At 50.6% G+C, this 15891-nt stretch overlaps 1 protein-coding gene across 4 annotated transcripts in view; it reads right to left on the reverse strand.

The window, feature by feature from the left end:
- EPHA2 (EPH receptor A2) overlaps window positions 1–8544 on the reverse strand; it is a 10121-nt gene extending 1577 nt beyond the window's left edge. The window contains exons 1-14 of one of the 4 annotated variants that reach the window (XM_089663422.1): window positions 8285–8531; window positions 7871–8203; window positions 7628–7752; window positions 7383–7542; window positions 7152–7251; window positions 6908–6963; window positions 5523–5645; window positions 3428–3613; window positions 3279–3340; window positions 2962–3171; window positions 2091–2240; window positions 1784–1977; window positions 1266–1467; window positions 1–630 (exon numbers count right to left, since the gene is read on the reverse strand). The exon at window positions 1–630 is cut by the window's left edge and continues 1577 nt beyond it. In XM_089663422.1, the coding sequence (XP_089519548.1) occupies window positions 478–630; window positions 1266–1467; window positions 1784–1977; window positions 2091–2240; window positions 2962–3171; window positions 3279–3340; window positions 3428–3613; window positions 5523–5645; window positions 6908–6963; window positions 7152–7251; window positions 7383–7542; window positions 7628–7752; window positions 7871–8150 (2001 nt within the window). In that variant the 5' untranslated portion in view covers window positions 8151–8203; window positions 8285–8531 and the 3' untranslated portion in view covers window positions 1–477. Of the gene's footprint in view, window positions 631–1265; window positions 1468–1783; window positions 1978–2090; window positions 2241–2961; window positions 3172–3278; window positions 3614–5522; window positions 5646–6907; window positions 6964–7151; window positions 7252–7382; window positions 7543–7627; window positions 7753–7870; window positions 8204–8284 lie in introns of all 4 variants that reach the window. The other 3 variants (XM_089663424.1, XM_089663421.1, XM_089663423.1) reach the window with 3 other exon arrangements.
- Between the last annotated feature and the right edge of the window lie 7347 nt (window positions 8545–15891).

The raw sequence follows: 15891 nt of genomic DNA on the forward strand, positions 1-15891 counted from the left end.
TAAGAACATTGAAAAGTGCTCTGCAGTCCAGCAAAATACACTGCATGCCGCAGCACGCGGAGCCACCGCAGGTTCACCCCCCCCCCCACCCCCGGCGGGGAGAAAACACTTGTTGTCCGTTTGTATGGGCGTCTCTCCCGCACCGTGGCGGCTCCATGAGCGTCCAATAGTCCACAGTACCCGTGTGGGGGGTTGTAGTATTGCATATCGCTGAGCGCAGAACATCCACACCAAGTCCTTGCGGCGGGAGATGGCGCATCTAGGCGTCCAATCAGATGAGGATCTCCGACATGGGATGAGGATCTCCCGCATGGGATGAGGATCTCCCGCATAGGAGGAGGATCTCCCGCATAGGAGGAGGATCTCCCGCATAGGAGGAGGATCTCCCGCATAGGAGGAGGATCTCCCGCATTGGTCTGGAGTGGAGGAGAGTCCGGTCAGCAGCGAGGAGAGTCCCACCTCCAGCACGGTCGCAGTTTAAAGGCAAGGCTCCATTTCGGCGTCGGAACGGCGTTGGCTGCCCCTCAGATGGGGATCCCCATTTGGTTGGCCTGTTCTTTGAGCCCCATGATGCTGAAGGCGACCCTCTTCTGGTGGCCCGGGAGTCGGATGCCCAGCTGCTTGATGTCCCTGCGGAGGAGAGAACGTTCCGTTAAAGTCCATCAGTGATGAGCTTTTCTGGATCACGACTCGTAATACCGGTTATTCATCATGTTTACAACGTAGCATTTCCCCAGATTGCCCAATAAAACCTTTACAAGGTAGCAGAGCCGGCTCCGTACCTCTATCTATAACCCGGGGGGGGAGGGGGGGACACCTTGGAAATCAGGTAGTGGAGGATTATGGGTCACCAGGCCCAGACATGGTCATCACATTAGGAGCCGTTCCAGCAGCTCACCCAGCGGATACGCCGAGGCTCGTGGTTCTACAGCACAGCGAGGGCGGCCACCCTGGAATAACTTCCCACACTCAGAGTGACCCTGTCATTTCCACAACAACCCCCCCCCCCCCCCCATAGGATTACATACGTTCTATCCATGTTCTCCATCTAGAAACCCCTCGCTTGTATAGATATCCAACAGGCCCAAGGCTACTGCTAGGTGCCACCATCTTGGGTGTGATGTCAGCAGAGTTAGATAGTATATCCCTTCACTCCTTCCCTGGCTGCTACATGAAAGGCTATCTAGGGAGGTGAGGGGGTGGAGGAGCTGGGCCAACACAGACCGCTCCCTCTCAACAGGACATCGTAGGAAGTGGACACTTACTCTTGGCTCATCAGGATGATCTTGTCCATGGTGTTGAACGCCGAAGCCATAAAGCACTCCGTATATTGCTGCATCTTGATGGACTCCAACCACTCGGCAATACTCCGGAAGGGCATACCGTCCGATCCGCTCGTGCTGGGCAACCGAATGGAGATTCTGCGGAGAGAGGGCGGAGTCACGGGTCAGATGATCTTTTGTCAATCTAAAAATGATTGATGGTGTTAAGAAAAGAGCTAACTGAAGATGCTACAGATCTGTACAGGCTCCCTTTAAATGTGGGCTTCTAGATGGGCACCAACTTCATCATCTCCAGAACCTCACAAGGTCAATGGAGGTTGCCCATCATGTAGCTGACCAATAGCATGGTGGAAGGAGAGTGGTGGACCAAGACACCCAAGAGGGAAGCCATGCATCAAAGCATGGCAGGATTTCTAACTAAAAAGAGACTCAAGTTCCACCCTAAATGTGGCCATCCCATCAAAGTTCACAATTTTACGGGTTTTTTGGCATGCACCCACCTTGGGTCAAAGTCAGCCAGGGTCTTCAGAGATTCGGGGGCTCGGATCAGCTTGTCCAGGATACTGACGATGTCCGGGAACTTCGGCCGGCGGTTTCGCTCCTGTTGCCAGCATTGCATCATCAGCTGGTAGATGGCGGAGGGGCATTCCATGGGAGCCGGCAGGCGGAAACCTTCATTAATGGCCTTCATGACCTGAAAAAAGGCAAAAACAAGGCATCAGGCGACGCAGAAAACATAAAAGCCATCAACCGCTAAACGTGACAAGACTGAGCTTGCCGTCGCGATGGACTCAAAAAAAACCGCACCTCCTGATTGGACATCTCCCAGTAAGGGCGTTCACCGTATGACATCACCTCCCACATGACAATGCCGTAACTCCACACATCACTGGCAGACGTAAACTTCCGGTAGGAGATGGCCTCAGGGGCGGTCCATCGGATAGGGATCTTCCCGCCCTAGAGGAACAAAAATGATTTTAGGAAATCATGGCATTGTAAGAGATCACCGATAAAATCACAAACAACCAATATGAGCATTTTGTACAGAGATGGAGGAAACAATGTATCAATCGAACATTTGTAGAACTCATTGGACACAGGGGCGGACTGACCATTTGGAAACCCGAGGGCCCGGGGTCAGCAGGGAGCCCCATGAGATGCCCCTGGTACCTTTTTCATAGGCTTTTTTGAGTTTGGCAAAGGACACAGGGGCCCCATGATCCCCTATTGCCCGGGGGCCCCATGAGTTGTCAGTCCGCCCCTGATTGGACACAATCTATTCTTCGTACCTATAAATACACAATCATAATTCCGAGGACACCGACGAGTGAAGCACACATCTCCGGAAACAATCCAACTCTCTGCAATCTGCTCAGTATTTGTACATTTTCTTTGCAGAGTCTTAAGACATCGTATTTTTTTCCCTCTTAAACTGTCACTTTCAAACTTTATTAAAAAAATTCCTGAGCGGTCACGGTGTGATCGTTGTTCTACAATAGTCACCCTACCACATTTTTGTACCCAGTTATGAACAGCACTATGCAGAACACACACAAGACTTCCTATTTTTCTCTCCTTTCGAGAGGCACGTCAAGAATCTGTAAGCTTTTCAATCTAAACAGTCTCAGAATTCTCCCCCCCCCCCCCCACCGCCGTCACATGTCCCACGTGTACTTACGCTGGTCGTGTACGTGGCTTCGGGGTCGTCCTCCAGAACCCGAGACAGGCCAAAGTCGGAGACTTTGCAGACCAGCTGGCTGTTCACCAGAATGTTCCGAGCGGCAAGGTCGCGGTGGACGTAGTTCATCTCGGACAAATACTTCATGCCGGCGGCGATACCGCGCAGCATGCCGACCAGCTGGATGGGGCTGAACTCTCCGTCGTTGTCCTGCAGAAAGGAATGGAGAATGGATGGTGCATCCATCTTTAGTGAGAAGGTTTCTTCTTGTTGGACAATAATTTGGAACAAACGAAACCAAATCCTAAAGTTCTCACCTTAAGGAACCTGTCCAGAGCTCCGTTCTCCATGTGTTCTGTGATGATCATCATTGGTTTATCTACAAAGACACAAAAGCCAACATCAGGGACGGCACAAATGGGATAAAACCGCCAAATGAGACATAAAATGAAGGGTCCATGCTTACATTTGGAGACCACGCCTTCCAGACGGATGATGTTGTGATGACAGAACTGGCCCATGATGCTGGCCTCGCTCAGGAAATCAATTCGCTGCTTTTCTGTGTAGCCGGCCTTCAGCGTTTTAATGGCCACCTGACTCTCCTTCTTTGCTGGCAGCTTCAGGATCCCCTTATAGACTTCTCCAAACTCCCCTGCGACACCAAAAATAAGCACGTCAGCAATGGACCTGCTTTTCCCAGGAACCTCCTCTGTGACCTTTGACCCCTTTTAACAGTTTAAATTGAATGAGACTCTAAAAATGGTCTCCAAGGTCATTAAGGATAATACACTATATAGCCGAAACTTTGCTGGCCATCAGCTATATGAGCTTGTTCGACATTCCCTTTCAAAACTATGGCCATTAATTGGAATTGCCTCCCTCCCCCCACAGCCATTGATCCAGAGTTGCCCTTCCTCCACAGTGCCTACAACAGCGTCCACTTTTCTTAGAAGACTTTTTTGTTATATGTCTGTGGGAATTTGAACCCATTGGTGAGGTCAGGTATTTATGTTGGATGAGAAGACCTAGGTCACCCATTGGGGTTCCAAGTCATCCCAAATGTGTTTAGTAGGGTTGAGGTCAGAGCTCTGGGAAGGACACTTGAGTTCCTCCACACCAAATTGGTCAAACCATGTCTTTATGGAGCTAGCTTATCATTGGGTTTCCATTTCACCTCAAAGGTGTTCAGTAGGGTTGAGGTCAGGTCTCTATGCAGGACACGAGTTCCTCCACACCAAAATTGGTCAAACCATGTCTTTATGGAGCTAGCTTATCATTGGGTTTCCATTTCATCTCAAAGGTGTTCAGTAGGGTTGAGGTCAGGTCTCTATGCAGGACACGAGTTCCTCCACACCAAAATTGGTCAAACCATGTCTTTATGGAGCTAGCTTATCATTGGGTTTCCATTTCATCTCAAAGGTGTTCAGTAGGGTTGAGGTCAGGTCTCTATGCAGGACACGAGTTCCTTCACACCAAACTGGTCACACGAAGGCTTAATGGAGCTGGTCCACACTAGTCAAATCATATCTTTATGGAGCTGATCCAAAATTGGGTCAAACCATGTATATATATATATATATATATATATATATATATATATATATATATATATATATAGCTGGCTTTGTACACAGTGGACAGTCATGGGGTGGAACAGAAAAGGGTCTTCACCAAACTGTTACCACAAGGTTGAAAGAGATGAAGAGAGCTTGTCTACAATGTCTTTGTATGATGGAGTATTACCGGAACCCTTCACTGGAGACACCTGAACGCCATAATTCGGTACGCATACATCTGACCATATAGTGTATTTCCTTGCCTTATTTTCCATTTAGGTTGGTCAAAAAACACACAGAATAAAAATACACAAGAGCAACTAAAATAAGTCAACTGGAACATCTGTACCCTTGTAGAAGATCATCCTTCACAACTTGTTGACACCTAACCTACGGGAACGAAGATACAAGTGAACATCTCTCATGGGGTTCTGACCTGTCCCTGCTATATCCAAAGCAACAGGTTAATCTTAGAAGTTCCACAGACATGAGTGGCCCCGTATGGCACTCTTGTGGTTCAGCATGTGCATCTGATGTGATCCTCAATGGCCTTACAAACAAACTGTATGGCGGCAGTGGCTATATTTGTACAGACCGGTAATCTGATGCCCTTCAGTGAGTCAGTACAGTAGTATTTAACTAAAAACCGGTCTGTGTTCAACCATCAATGGTAATCATGCATGACCGGAAGGAACCAACAAAAAAAACACAATAGACTCCAAGATGTCGGTCCAAACTCAGAGGGCAGGCAATGATTCGTAGCCTGGGAGTGCGATGTTCTACCGATAACGGATAAGCCTCACTAAAAAACATTTCTACGCACTCTGGATATTCCACATGATCTCAGCATTACGGCCAAGAGTCCTCTACAAAGCACCATTAAAATTCTAGACATACACCAGTTTGTGAAAACATCCAATCTACATCTTGTGGCCTACGAAGATTGAGGCCTCTCATTGGCCAGTCTGTTCATTGCAAGTTGCCCCCTCCCACCAGGATCCTCACCTGCTCCAATGACCTTCTGCCGAGTGACAGCATTGGGGGGAATCTCTGTGGTAAACTTCAGCACGGCCTTGTTGGGGTCTTCGTATGTGTGAGGGTCCACGTACGTCTTTAGGGGCTTCATTTCTGCAAAGGACCAGAAAACGGGGGAATCAGACATGGCGGGGGGTGCTTTAAGGAGTAGATGGCTTGAGAGCAAGCAAATATTGCCTTGATGGGCCTTCTTGACTTGGAGACTTCATACATCCAAGACCTTGGAGGGATATTAGACAATTGGGATGTCTGAGAGAAGAATTTACACTCTTGTTGGGATAAATGTAACTATCTTAGCAATGATGAAGGATAATAAAGTGAGCCAGATGGACTACTGCAAGACCCAAATGGACTACTGCAAGACCCAAGTGGACTACTGCAAGACCCAAGTGGACTACTGCAAGACCCAAATGGACTACTGCAAGACCCAAATGGACTACTGCAAGACCCAAATGGACTACTGCAAGACCCAAATGGACTACTGCAAGACCCAAATGGACTACTGCAAGACCCAAATGGACTACTGCAAGACCCAAATGGACTACTGCAAGACCCAAATGGACTACTGCAAGACCCAAATGGACTACTGCAAGACCCAAATGGACTACTGCAAGACCCAAATGGACTACTGCAAGACCCAAATGGACTACTGCAAGACCCAAATGGACTACTGCAAGACCCAAATGGACTACTGCAAGACCCAAATGGACTACTGCAAGACCAAAATGGACTACTGCAAGACCAAAATGGACTACTGCAAGACCAAAATGGACTACTGCAAGACCAAAATGGACTACTGCAAGACCCAGTGCTGTTTAAGTATTAATTTTATCAAAATGGTCTCATCTTTATATCCAAGTCCATTTATGACCTACAACATCAGGGGCCCAGACATGATATTTTAGTACCATAGTCCAAGCTCCACCACATGTATCCCTCTGGGAAGCCATTCTCAATCAGGGTTCCATGGAACCCCAGGGTTCCTCCAGAGGATGCAATAGGCTCCTTGATCTTGCTGCATAGTTCTGGTGCCAACACCACACGGCAAAGCCAGCTTCACGACACCAGTATTGGTTCTAGCTTTAGGCAAGGGGGGCATTCAGACCCTGTTCAGGGAACCATAGGTAAGGGAAGGGGGGGGGCATTCTGACTACACTGTACAGGGAGCCATCCTCCCATTGGACACCAATGAATTGGTTTTAGCAAGAATTCCTGAAAATGATCTCAAGGGTTCCTCGGGGTCAAAAGTTTTAGAACTGCTACTCTATGGGGATACCCAACTAGGTGAGCCCAGCAAAAAATTCCCGATCCCCCAGTTAGGAGTTTGTGTGAGGGAAGACGCAGGGTGAACTCACCAGATTTAGAGAAGTACACATCCTCTGCAGATTGTCGCGCACGCCCGTTTCTTCGCCTGCAATATGAGGAAACATTTAGCACCAAAACACAGACTCCCAATTACCGAATAAAGCTGACAGATACCGAGAGAAGATGTCAAGCAGAAGGAAGGAGGTCACAAAAAAGGGACAAGAATCTGGGTACATTTACACAAGACATCGAAGAAGAGAGACACAGAGAAGGGAAGCATGGCGGGGTACTTACGTCCGGTGTACAAAGACGACAAAACCGATCAGTAGAATAATGAAGAACACACCGGCTGCTGCTCCTCCGATGATGGCAGCTTGGTTGGCTCCTTCTGGTTCTGTGGACATAAAGGGGTTTTAATATCAAGCCCTAAAAACGATGACCATCGGCACAGCCGTGAACTCAAACAGACCCACCATACAGGTAGTATTGTTCCAATCCTTCCACTAGCCCTACATCTACCCTTACCTGCTGGGAGGGTGTCAAACTCGTACTCCATGCTGTATGTGCCGGCACCTTCCACCGTCTGGGCCTGAACTCGCACCACGTAGGTCGTGCCCGGCACAAGCTTCTCAATGGTCAGAGAATTGCCGTCACAGCGGTGAACGGAGTAGCTATTCTCATCATTCTAAGAAAAAGCGCAAATTAAAGGCTTAGAACGAGATTTCGGCAAACATACGGGAATTGGCAGAAGGCTTTTTTGTTCCGCTCACCTTTTTGTTGTAGGCCACTTCATACTTCGAGACCCGATTCTGTTGGCGAAGTGCCACCGACCAGGACAGGCTCAGGGATGTCTTGCTTCGACTGTCCAGGTTGATGGAAGTCACTTTAGGAGGCTCTGAAATTGGAGGAGATCTGATGTTAGCCAGTTCCTGGTTACCATTAAACATGGTATGGACATGGCTACGGTGGGAATGGACAACGCTAGGACTGGACACGCCTTCAATTCCTCTTACCAGTCTGATTAAGGCTGACACGCAGAGTTGTGTGGCTCCCCGCCGTTTTGGCGCTGGACACCCCATTCCTCGCCTCTACGGTGAACGTGTAATTGAGATGAGGCTCCAGGCCGCTGATGGTCAAGGCGGTGGCTTTCAGGTGGCGAGGGTTCTCCGAGAAGTGGATGCTGGCATCACAAGGCTGACACTCCGTCTGGTCGGGCAAACATTGTTCACAGGTGACAACGTAGAGGACATCATCGCGGCCCCCAGTGTTACTGGGAGGTAGCCAGTGCAGCATGACTTTAGAACCCGAGCCGGCGGCAGTCAGCTCACGGGGCGCCGATGGAGAACCTGCAAAGCAATCAGACATTCAGGTCCCACATCTAGAACAGTCCCATCCACTAAACTCCCGGAACGTTCTTCATTACTTACTGGTGCAGGGCGAGGAGATGGGGTCGATGGTGGCGCGGAAGTAGCCATCCTGGCACGGGCAGGAGGTGGCCCCTTCGGAGGAGAGCTCGGTGTGGGCCGGGCAGGGTTGGCACGGGCTGTCCGAGGCTTCGGCTTTGAAGAACCCGGGTTTGCAGGCTGCAGAAGACAAGAGACGTGGAAACGGTTAAAGAATCTCACCAGACAAGTTGTTCCGTTCTGCAAAGATCATTTTACATGTGTAAACGGAGAACAAGAAAATGGACTTAAATAAACAAAACCGAGCCGAGCAAAACCTGAATGTGGCTTACGAAATGTGGCGTGTTTATAAATCACCTAACCACAAAAATGGCTTCAGAAGGGGCGGCCGGGCACCTCGGGTCACATCCTGCTTGGCTGAAGCCGTGTTAAAGTGGAAGAGTCACCAACACGTCTCCATAAATAAACTCCTGACGGGGCACAATATACAGCCAAGCATTGCTCTTCAGAGATACGCCATCTTTTATCATTGAACCCCAGTCAGCGACTGCGCCTAGGCTAGATGTCATCAGTCTGCTGCAGGCAGGAGGAGGCATTTCCTCAGTCTCTCCCCAGTGATCAGACTATTGAAGGGGGAGGAAGCATTTCCTCAGTCTGCCCTCCCCCAGGGATCAGACTGTACATTGAACTTTGCAACAGGGGCTGATCTGTGTCAGACATTTGTGAACACAGCCTGTGTATGTCTTTTTGTATCACAAAGAATAAGACGCAGTCATAAATCAAACACACACCTACGGTTCTTCGATGTAACCTTTCGCCCCCTGACCTCCGCCCCCAGAGGAAGCACCGTTCCTTGCCCTCCTGAGATCGGAGCACAGAAGGGGCTGACGGAACACACAGCCAATTTTCTTCTCTGGAAATGACAGAAGCCTCTGTTGTCTGGCCGGGTTTATTTGCTGCTTTTTACGGGTGGCTGGCCGGCTTATTAAACATTTAATGGAGGTTCTGGGGAAAATTCCTGGAGAGACGTGACGTGGAGGTTAACCCGTTGGGTGGACACAAGGCGGTCCCGTGAGCTGGAACCTTTCACCCGCTCCCGCATGGCTTTTGAAGCATCCAAGGAACAGGTCGGTCCAGGCGCCGGCTGTGTCACCTAACAAGAGGCCCACCGGGGGCGCCAACCAGCCAGCTGGTTCTACCGGTCTGTCTGCTACTTGGGGGGGGTTCCAGGGTGATGAGGGACTGTTGTCATGCGCTACGTCCTATTCAAAGCAAATGTTTGGCTGCCGGAGACATCCTTCTAGGACGCCTTGGCTGGTCCAAGGTGACCATAAGACATGACAGTCTCGGCTCTGCGATCCTGCGCCACATCCTATTCAAAGCAAAGTGTTGGACTGCCGGAGACGTCCTTCTAGGAGGCCTTGGCTGGTCCAAGATGACCATAAAGACATGACAAAAGCTCGGCTCTGCCGATGAGGGACTGTGGTCATGCGCCACGTCCTATTCAAAGCAAGTGTTTGGCTACCGGAAATGTCCTTCTAGGAGGCCTTGGCTGGTCCAAGCTGACCATAAGACGTGAGAGAAGAGGGACTGGTCATGCACCACGTCCTATTCAAAGCAAGTGTTTGGCTGCCGGAAACGTCCTTCTAGGAGGCCTTGGCTGGTCCAAGATGACCATAAAGACATGAGAGAAGCTCGGCTCTGCCGATGAGGGACTGTGGTACCTGGGGACTTGTACCTGTGGACTTGTACCTGTGGACAGGTACAAGTCACTTTGCCTATTCAAGGCAAAATGTTCGGCTGCTGAGATGTCCTTCTACGAGACCTTGGCTGGTCCAAGATGACCATAAGACATGAAAGAAGCTCGGCTCTGCCGATGAAGGACTGTGGTCATGCGCCACGTCCTATTCAAGGCAAAATGTTCAGCTGCCGGAGACGTCCTCCTTCAAGGAGGCCTTGGCTGGTCCAAGCTGACCAGAAGACATAAGAAGCTCGGCTCTGCCGGCTGACACATTCAGCATAGATGGCGAGCAGTCATTGGGCCCCTAGGGGGCCCTTTCAGGAGCCATAAAACACGAACAGGCCAACAAGGAGGGTTCTGGGGCTTTAAAGCTCCCATAAGTCAGTTGGGGTTTTATGGCACACATACAATGTACCGGCCAGACCGGTAATCCAACGCCGACACTTTACAAGGCTTTTCATTCGCCGGCTGGAGGGAGAAGACGTTTTACAGCAGAGCAGATGGAAGCTCCTCATCAAGGAGAGCCGGTTACGGTGGGCACCGTTCCATCGATGGCCAGATTCCAGGTGATTGGATTCTAGTCGATCGGCCCCTTCCTAAACAGTCAAAATCCCCGGAGCCGGAGATTTGCATTGCTTGGCCATCTACTCTGAACGCCACCCCAACACACGCATAGATCCAACACCGGCACCCGAGTGCACCCCAACACACGCATAGATCCAACACCGGCACCCCAACACACGCATAGATCCAACACCGGCACCCGAGTGCACCCCAACACACGCATAGATCCAACACCGGCACCCCAACACACACACACACAGATCCAACACCGGCACCCCAACACACACACACAGATCCAACACCGGCACCCCAACACACACACACATAGATCCAACACCGGCACCCCAACACACACACACATAGATCCAACACCGGCACCCCAACACACACATACAGATCCAACACCGGAACCCCAACACACGCATAGATCCAACACCGGCACCCCAACACAAGCATAGATCCAACACCGGCACTCCAACACACGCATAGATCCAACACCGGCACCCCAACACACACACATAGATCCAACACCGGCACCCCAACACACACACATAGATCCAACACCGGCACCCCAACACACACACACACACACACCCACCCAACACCGGCACCCCAACACACACACACACACACACACACACAGATCCAACACCGGCACCCCAACACACGCATAGATCCAACACCGGCACCCCAACACACGCATAGATCCAACACCTGCACCCCAACACACACATAGATCCAACACCGGCACCCCAACACACACACATAGATCCAACACCGGCACCCCAACACACACACACACATAGATCCAACACCGGCACCCCAACACACACACACACAGATCCAACACCGGCACCCCAACACACGCATAGATCCAACACCGGCACCCCAACACACGCATAGATCCAACACCTGCACCCCAACACACGCATAGATCCAACACCGGCACCCCAACACACACACACACACATAGATCCAACACCGGCACCCCAACACACACACACACACATAGATCCAACACCGGCACCCCAACACACACACACACATAGATCCAACACCGGCACCCCAACACACACACACACATAGATCCAACACCGGCACCCCAACACACACACACACACACACACATAGATCCAACACCGGCACCCCAACACACACACACACACCGGCACCCCAACACACACACACACACCGGCACCCCAACACACACACACACACACACACATAGATCCAACACCGGCACCCCAACACACACACACACAGATCCAACACCGGCACCCCAACACACACACACACAGATCCAACACCGGCACCCCAACACACACACACACACACACACACACACACACACACATAGATCCAACACCGGCACCCCAACACACACACACACACACACACACACACACATAGATCCAACACCGGCACCCCAACACACACACACACACACACACACACAGATCCAACACCGCACCCCAACACACACACACACATAGATCCAACACCGGCACCCCAACACACACACACACATAGATCCAACACCGGCACCCCAACACACACACACACATAGATCCAACACCGGCACCCCAACACACACACACACACACACACACACACACACACACACACACACATAGATCCAACACCGGCACCCCAACACACACACACACACACACACACACCGGCACCCCAACACACACACACACACCGGCACCCCAACACACACACACACACACACACACACACATAGATCCAACACCGGCACCCCAACACACACACACACAGATCCAACACCGGCACCCCAACACACACACAGATCCAACACCGGCACCCCAACACACACACACACACACAGGCACCCCAACACACACACACACACACACACACACACACACACATAGATCCAACACCGGCACCCCAACACACACACACACAGATCCAACACCGGCACCCCAACACACACACACACACACACACACACACACACACACACATAGATCCAACACCGGCACCCCAACACACACACATAGATCCAACACCGGCACCCCAACACACACATAGATCCAACACCGGCACCCCAACACACACACACACACACACACACACACACATAGATCCAACACCGGCACCCCAACACACACACACACACACACAGATCCAACACCGGCACCCCAACACACGCATAGATCCAACACCGGCACCCCAACACACACACACACACATAGATCCAACACCGGCACCCCAACACACACACACACAGATCCAACACCGGCACCCCAACACACACACACAGATCCAACACCGGCACCCCAACACACACACACACACACACACATAGATCCAACACCGGCACCCCAACACACGCATAGATCCAACACCGGCACCCCAACACACACACACACACACACACACACACACACACAGATCCAACACCGGCACCCCAACACACACACACAGATCCAACACCGGCACCCCAACACACGCATAGATCCAACACCGGCACCCCAACACACGCATAGATCCAACACCGGCACCCCAACACACGCATAGATCCAACACCGGCACCCCAACACACGCATAGATCCAACACCGGCACCCCAACACACGCATAGATCCAACACCGGCACCCCAACACACGCATAGATCCAACACCGGCACCCCAACACACGCATAGATCCAACACCGGCACCCCAACACACACACATAGATCCAACACCGGCAGCCCAACACACACACACACACATAGATCCAACACCGGCAGCCCAACACACACACACACGCACATAGATCCAACACCGGCAGCCCAACACACACACATAGATCCAACACCGGCAGCCCAACACACACACACACACACACACACATAGATCGAACACCGGCACCCCAACACACACACACACACACACACACACAGATCCAACACCGGCACCCCAACACACACACAGATCCAACACCGGCACCCCAACACACGCACACACACACACACACATAGATCCAACACCGGCACCCCAACACACACACATAGATCCAACACCGGCACCCGAGTGCACCCCAACACACGCATAGATCTAACACCGGCACCCGAGTGCACCCCAACACACGCATAGATCTAACACCGGCACCCGAGTGCACCCCAACACACGCATAGATCTAACACCGGCACCCGAGTGCACCCCAACACACGCATAGATCTAACACCGGCACCCGAGTGCACCCCAACACATGCATAGATCCAACACCGGCACCCCAACACACGCATAGATCTAACACCGGCACCCGAGTGCACCCCAACACCCAGTCGGAATGCTCAGTACAACGCTGCTAAAGGGATGTTCTGTGCGTTACGGTGAAGGGAGGACCCATTTAAAGGGAACATGCCACTTTAATGCAACGCGTGGATAGGTGGGAGTAAAGCCCGCCTGACAACGTGACAACTCATTTCAATGGATTCTGATTGAAAGACTGGTGGCCATCTTACCAACATTTAAAGTGAATGGACCACTGAGAATGGAGTGGCTGAGGAGGGGGGGGGGTTGCACTGCAAAAGGTTTTGGGGATCACTGGTCTGGGGGGGGTAGTAAACTTAGGCGGGCTGAGCCACAGTTTTACTGCCCACCTGAACATGGACGTGCAGCTACAACCAACCAAAAAACAAAGAATACAAATAAATGAAAGGCAGAGGACAGGAAGAGGTTGATGTCGAGAGTTTCCCCCCACAGGAGGAGAGTTTCCCCCCACAGGAGGAGAGTTTCCCCCCACAGGAGGAGAGTTTCCCCCCACAGGAGGAGAGTTTCCCCCCACAGGAGGAGAGTTTCCCCCCACTGGAGGAGACCGTTAGTCATCTGTGGGCTGATAATTCAAATCGGTCAGATCTACAGTAAAGAGCAGCCCATCCAACCCCGAGGGGGGCAGAGAGGATTCCTGAATACAGAACATAGGATTACCGCCCCCCCCCCCCCTCCATTCTCTCCAGCAGCAGGAGCAGGGGGAGGAGGACTCACTCCAGGGATGGAAGGGTTCAAGTCTTTAGTCCTTTAAACAAACAATTTCTTCTCCCCGGAGGGAAGGACAACAAAAGGGCCCGGCAGGGGGGGGGGGGGGGGACCCCGGAGGGTGACGCTAAAATGTTCCAGACAGAAGGGAAAAGGAGGATTAAAACATATCAAAGGACCACTAAAAACAACACGATGGGGGATGGGAAAGAAGTTGTTGATGAACTTTAATGAAGATGTCAAAGTTTTGAGAAACTTGAAGATTATAAATATAAGACGTTCTAAACGATATATATATATATATATATATATATATATATATATATAGTGTGCAGGAGACTCTCAGCTCATATATAGGGGGGGGGGGGGGGAATGAAAAAAAAAAAAAAATAATAATAATAATAATAATAATAATAGAACAGAGAACAAAAATTATTTCTCATTTAGATGGAACAAAAATTGATGAAGTTTTAAGAATCTTTGGATGAAGAAACTAAAAATCAAGTCAGCTTTTAAAAGATAAAACAAACAAAATCAAACAAACAGAAAAAAATAAACAAAAAAAACCACAACAACCCCCCTCCCCCACACAAACATAAAAAAAACACAAACAAAAAAAAAAAAAAAAAAAAACACACAAAACAATAATAATAAACAACAACCACACAGAAATTAAATAAAATACAAAACAAAATGAATCCGAAATTAAAAATAATTAATAAATATAAAAAACAAACAAAGGAAGCTCAGTGGTTTTGGCTCATCCTATTATTTTTCAAATTTATTTTACTGAATATACAAAAAATAAAATAAAATATTGTGAGGGGCATTTTGGTGAACGTTGGCCATGCTGGAGTCTCGCCCACCTCCCGCCAATCTGGAGAGCTCGGCTTTTCCCAGCAGCGCCGACTGATGAGGGTCAATGGAAACTCTTGACCCGACTTGTCGCGGGGCTGTGCGGGAGTCATTGTCGCTGGTTGCATTGATGGTAGGACAATGAGGGGGGGCGGGGGGGTAACGAGGGAGGAAGGGGGGCCGGGAGCATCTGCCACCAGCGGGGAGCCCACTTACGGCTGGAGAGGGAATGACGGCCCTCCAAAATAGCATTCTGATATCGCGGCGGTCGTATCCGTGGGAACCAGCCCGCCGCAGGCAGCCGTCATTGTCCTATAGATTCATCAAAAGGATGAAGGGTCTCATCTTCAGCGCCAAGGAGGGTGGGAATGGGGAGGCAAAGCAAACACGCTGCCGGCGGAGGAGCACCGGTCCTGGCCCACGGCCCGCAGGCATCAGCCGAACAATCGCTCTGCGCTGGAGGGAGCGGGACGCCAGAGAGG

This window comes from Staurois parvus, unplaced genomic scaffold (assembly GCF_062004578.1).
Source record: "Staurois parvus isolate SC_StPar_1 unplaced genomic scaffold, SC_StPar_1.0 ptg001683l, whole genome shotgun sequence".
NCBI classification, from domain to species: domain Eukaryota; kingdom Metazoa; phylum Chordata; class Amphibia; order Anura; family Ranidae; genus Staurois; species Staurois parvus.